At 44.5% G+C, this 6,000-nt stretch overlaps 1 protein-coding gene across 1 annotated transcript in view; it reads right to left on the reverse strand.

Moving 5' to 3' along the window:
• The window catches only part of LOC311247950 (neurobeachin-like), a gene marked incomplete at both ends in the record, with an annotated part of 73,139 nt that extends 68,489 nt beyond the window's left edge, over positions 1 to 4,650 (reverse strand). The window contains 3 exons of the mRNA XM_084338926.1: positions 220 to 335; positions 1,867 to 1,969; positions 4,569 to 4,650. Of these exons, the coding sequence (XP_084195052.1) occupies positions 220 to 335; positions 1,867 to 1,969; positions 4,569 to 4,650 (301 nt within the window). The remainder of the gene's footprint in view (positions 1 to 219; positions 336 to 1,866; positions 1,970 to 4,568) is intronic.
• Positions 4,651 to 6,000: the final 1,350 nt, after the last annotated feature.

A 6,000-nucleotide genomic window follows, 5' to 3' on the forward strand; every position in this document is an offset into this window, starting at 1 on the left:
TGGGTATGATAAGTGTGTGTGTGTGTGTGTGTGTGTGTGTGTGTGTGTGTGTGTGTGTGTGTGTGTGTGTGTGTGTGTGGGGGGGGGGGGGGGGGTTCAATTGAATATCCTTCTATATCCATAACTTCAACTACCTTTCAAATTTAAAGCGCAGATCGGCGGTCGGGGCTCAGTGGAGCAGAGCTGAGTGTGACTGAGCTGGCGGCGGCGGGTTCTAACCTGCGATGGTGTTGAGGAACATGAGGTACTCGAAGTTGGAGATCTCCCTCCTCTGCCAGCGCTGGGTCATGTTGGAGGACTTGAAGAGCTGCCGAGAGGTGGCGAGGGAGATGCGCCTGGAAGACACATGCCGGACCGTCTCACACAAGGGAGCATGTCTATGTTCCCCGGGTCCTATGTTCCCCGGGTTCTATGTTCCCCGCTTTGATTGATTGATTGATTGAAAATTTTAGACCACCAGCCCTGATTCCAAACTCTAACCTTAAAGGACGACTCCACTTTTTTTGGAAATTAGCTTATTTAACATCTTCCCTGGAGTTAGACAAGAAGATGCATACCTTTTTTGTCTCTGTGCGTGCATTTTAGCTTTGGGAATAGACGCTCCGTTAGCATAGCTTAGCTTCATCACTGGAAGTGGGGGAGGACAGTAGCCTTACAGTGCCTTACAGTGTATTGCAAGGTCTGACATTGACCAAACTTGATATGCATGACCTTGGTGGGCTCTAGGTCAACTCCTGAAAAGGGGGTCAATGTCAGACTTTGCAATCAAAGTTAGGGGGCTAATAACCCTTGCCATAATTTCAGTGCGCCCCCTAACTTTTGATTGCAAGGTCTGACATTGACCCCCTTTTCAGGAGTTGACCTAGAGCCCACCAAGGTCATGCATATCAAGTTTGGTCAATGTCAGACCTTGCAATACACTGTAAGGCACTGTAAGGCTACTGTCCTCCCCCACTTCCAGTGATGAAGCTAAGCTATGCTAACGGAGCGTCTATTCCCAAAGCTAAAATGCACGCACAGAGACAAAAAAGGTATGCATCTTCTTGTCTAACTCCAGGGAAGATGTTAAATAAGCTAATTTCCAAAAAAAGTGGAGTCGTCCTTTAACCAGTTCGAAAGAGGGCCTAAGCTTAACCGTTCGAAACAAGGCGGACATTAATAATTAATAAAATTATAAAAATTTATAAAATGTTCAATCTATTAATCAATCAAAGCGGGGAACATAGAACCCGGGGAACATAGGGATGATCCCTCACACAATACCACAGAGAGCGGGGAGGTGCTTTGCACTTATTGGCTTCGACAGATCGTCGAGTAACAGAACAACAGAAACAATTAAATGCTATTTTCATGGTTAGGGAATTTCAAATCATCCAGGGTAATCAAAACAATCAAGGAGCAGAGAGCTAACACGATTTGCACTTGTTTATGTCTTCTATCTATATTTCTATATCGACTTAGAGCAAATCATATGACTGTATATCCGGGAATGTTTCAGACCGGGCAAATGAAAGGGCCAGTTAGTAGCTTGAGAGTCAGAGGGGTAAACGGGGACTTTGCAGTTGCCTCTGTGTTGAGTGGCCTTCGCTGCAGCACTGCTATAGAGTCCTCAGTCAAGAGATTTAGGTCAGTTCAATCAGGGTTGGTGTGCACGCTCACTCCAATGCACACTCACTCCAACGCACACTCATCCCCACGCCAGAGGCAACAGGGATTTCAAACGCCTCTGCAGCAAGCCAAGCTATACACGCTACTCCGGTAGGTAGGTACTGTAGGTGATGTGGACACTGAATGCGATGACGCCAGTCTCCAAAATGCTAACTGGGGTGGCGGGTCATTTCCGAGGTGTCTGTGTGTGTCTCTCACCTGGCTTGAGGGAGGCCATAGCTGGTGCCCACTCCCACCCGAGGAAGACTGTAGACCACCTTCTTCACCGTGGCCTGGTCGGGGAAGTTGAACATGACCGACGCTGTGGAGGGAGGAGAGAACGCTCACTGACACCGAGGAGGATGAGAGTGATGATGGGAAGTGATTAGGAGGTGTTGTGATGCAGTGAAGGAGTGTGGAGGTTGAGGGTGGGATGGCTGAAACAGAGAGACGTTGAGGTGGTATTATGATCTCTAGTTTCAGGCGATACCACTTCAAACTGAGCCAGCTACGGCCTCCAAAAGTCAAATCAAATCAAATCAAATCAAATGTATTTGTATAGCCCCCAGACTTTCCCCAATGAAGATGAGGAACGACTCCCTACAACCTAGTAATAGGAAAATAAACACCACAGGTGCCGTGGTGGGGAGAACCTTCAGATGGGCAATTCAAAGGGGATCCCCCCATCAGGATGTCAGTGATATTATAGTGTTGCTATGGATGATAGATGGATGGAGAATAGAACAAGCGAATAATTGGTATGCATGTATAGATAGATAGATAGATAGATAGATAGATAGATAGATAGATAGATAGATAGATAGATAGATAGATAGATAGATAGATAGATAGATAGATAGATAGATAGATAGATAGATAGATAGATAGATAGATAGATAGATAGATAGATAGATAGATACTTTATTGCCAACACATGGTTGATTGGGATTTGCCTTGGTGCAATGCTCATTTCAGCATAAAACAGTGGAAAAAACATACAGTAGGAAAAACATACAAGAATACATACAATGCAATCCCTGAAGTAGAAGAAATATTTCACAAACATTTCATATGACCCGTGAATTCCTAAAAATGCAACAGTGCTACAGTGCATAAAAGAGTGCTCCTTTTTTTTGTATCTACTTTTTTCTCCCATTTTCTATTTTTCCCCCATCCCAATTTCGTATCGTCCAATTCTACCCTCCCCTGTCTCGAACGCTGTTAGGCCATGCCTCCCACAAGCCGGCTGCAATGTGGACGAAGCCTTACATCACGTGTCCCCTCCGGTACTCGAGGAAGCAGCCGTCGCATCTTTTCACCTGCACAGCGCAATCTCTCAGCGGCGGGGGTCTGCGTGGGAGGGACACGCCGCCCCCGTCGCTTCCTGATTCTGCTGCGCAGGCGCACCAACCGACCTGTAGGAGTCGCTGTCCACAACGTCCGATCCCCACCCATCAGCTTTCCCACCCCTAACACTGCCAATTGTGTTAGTATGAACGACCAGCCAAGCTGATAGCAATGCGGAGAGCTGGGCTCGAACCCAGCGTCTCCTGCATTGGTGGCGAGCGCCTTGCCCACAGCTCAGTGCTCCTTTAAAGTGCATATTGCCTTAAATATGCGGCTAGTGTTAGCTCTTCTAGTACAAAGTGCCTGTGCATTAGGGCTTGAGTTCAGGTGACGGACAACCTCAGGATATGTACTATTCCTAAAACTAGATGTCCTACACCTGAGACTTTGGAGTCTTCTACCAGAGGGAAGGGGGTTAAAGAGGTAGTAAGCAGGGTGAGAGGGGTCACCAATCACCGTCTCCCCTTTCCGCCTGATGTGTGTGGCATATATAGAGGCCACAGAAGGAAGATCACAGCCAATGATTTTTATTTGTTTATTTATAGCATTTTCAGCTTTTTCTGGCCACGCAGGACCGATAAGAGGGAGAGAGGGAGAACGGGAGGAGCGGTAGGGAAGACATGCGGCAAATGGTCGCCGGGACTGGGAAACGAACCCGGGACGACCGCTTCGCGACTCAGCGTGCTATGTGGTGTGCTACTGGAGCGCCCACAGCCAATGATTTTTGACGCCGTGCGTACAGTTCTTTCTAGCTGTCCCCTATCATGGACGGTTGTGCTCAAAGTCAAGGCTCAGACTGTAATGTTGGTTCAATCGCCGGCGAGTCAATCGATCTTATACTGGTTTTATAGGGATAACGCTAAAAACACAAGATGCAATAAACAGATACTAAAATACAATTGTTAAAAGTTGGCAGATATATCTTACCCATAGACCATATCATGGATGGTGAGTATCTTCATGGGCTTAAAACTATGACTAAGCTACCACTCTGGTTATGGTTATCATCTCAAAATATTATCAACAGACATGTTTGTTTTCAAAATACTTGACTAGAATTGTCCACCCTGAGTGATACCCATTAGCCAAATGTCTGGCCTTGATTCAGTGAGGTTGTAGTTTAGTTTATTGACTTTTCAGTATTATTACAAGTTCATAAAGATGAGTGTCATTAAAAACAGTGAATTATTTAGCTGTTACAATGAAACATCAACACTAACCAAACATTTTAAATGTTGCCATTATCTAAGCTAAAATAGAATATCTCATATCAGAAATCCGCTGCACATATGGGGATTGGGATTGGTGATTGGTATCTCCTGTATCTTTCAATTTCACATCTTGGGATGGCCAGTTTGTTTGAATACTTCTCTTCTAGAGAGCAGTGTTGTGTCTGTAGAGAGGAAGTTGGAGTTCACCTGTTGATCCTTCTAGAGGCCAAACCCAACCAGACCTCTGTGACGAGAGACGCCCACTTGATAACCCAGACGACGTAACCCAGGCTCTGCACTGCGAAACCATACCGTTTAGGATAATTTACCTCATATCCTGCGTGTCGGTGAGAGTCTACTTACTTCTGTTGGCCATAAAGACCTCCAGGGCCGTGTTCTGTAGCAGGTAGCGTCTGGAGAAGACGGCACGGATCTCGCTGAACATCCATTTCCCATGCAGACCCTCGGAGTATGCCAACACCTGGCAAGATCCCAGAGACAAGAGGGTCAGTTGATTTCAGAGAGAGAGAACACAATGCAGCGCTTACACGTAGTACAGCCTAGGGCTGACCCCGATTAGTCGAATAGTCGACTAATCAATCGAAAGGAGCCGTAGTCGACTGCCAACCTCTTAGTCGAATGCAAAGAATTATAATAATAATAATATACTTTATATATATTTTTTTTTCATTCTTTCTAAAAGCAAAGAGGCCTAGAAGCATGGCTAACACTAATGGCGCGAATGCCAGAGAGGCTAACTGCCTAAGAAAACGGGCACAGAGGCACTGAAAGAGGTTTTCACCCATCTAATGAACACACTAGACTAGACAAAATCAAGATGTATCCATCAGTGGACCAATTGCATGCTTTCGCAGAGGACAAGAAGCCTTCAGTCGACTCCTTCAGACATTAACCACCCCCACAGCCCAAATGGAATGATAATTTTTTTTATAAATATATATAAAAAAACTAAAAGATTATAATTGTTTTTGTATACTTTTTATTTTTTTATATATATAGTCGACTACCAGTAGACTATCTGCCAATTTTGGCCAATCAAAGTCGACTATACAAATCCTTAGTCGGGGACAGCCCTAGTACAGCCACTGAAATATTATTAGGGGCAACAGTGACTCAGGAGTTGGATCAGTCGTCTGGTAATCCGGAGGTTCCCGGTTCAATTCTTGCTCCTACTGGGCAGCGTGTCGAAGTGTCCTTGAGCAAGACACTTAACCCCTAATTGCTCCCAATGTGCAGGTCGGCACCTTGCATGGTTGCCTCCGCCATCGGTGTGTCAATGTGTGAGTGAATGGGTAAAATGTGAGGAATGGATGGATAAAAGCTCTATATAAATGCAGCCATTTATGTTATGCAGCTGAGAAATCTCTGACATCACTGATATGCACATTTTAAGATGACTCAGTTCGGTGAGGGTGAATATTGTGAGGGGAATTGGAAGAATGCGCCAATATGAGAATTAGAGACATAAGTCTTATTAATATAAATCCACACGGCCGGGAAACGTTGCTGAATACTGGGAAAGGCCATTTATAAGATAGTACCCCTTTAAATTTTAAAATGTTGTACTGTTTTTATAATTAGTTATTTCTGTTATTATTATTGTTGCTGTTATCTCCCTGTGAAGTTCTGTGTATTATTATTATGGTTATTGTGTTGTCTTGTTTTCATGTAAAATAATAATAAAAAAATGTGATAAAAAAAAGTCTTGTTTCTCCATTTTGAACACTTTTATATATACCGGTATACTTTTTTTAACCTTTGCCCACGGTAGGTT

This window comes from Notolepis coatsorum, assembly GCF_963971535.1.
Source record: "Notolepis coatsorum genome assembly, contig: SCAFFOLD_698, whole genome shotgun sequence".
In the NCBI taxonomy this organism is placed as follows: Eukaryota; Metazoa; Chordata; class Actinopteri; order Aulopiformes; family Paralepididae; genus Notolepis; species Notolepis coatsorum.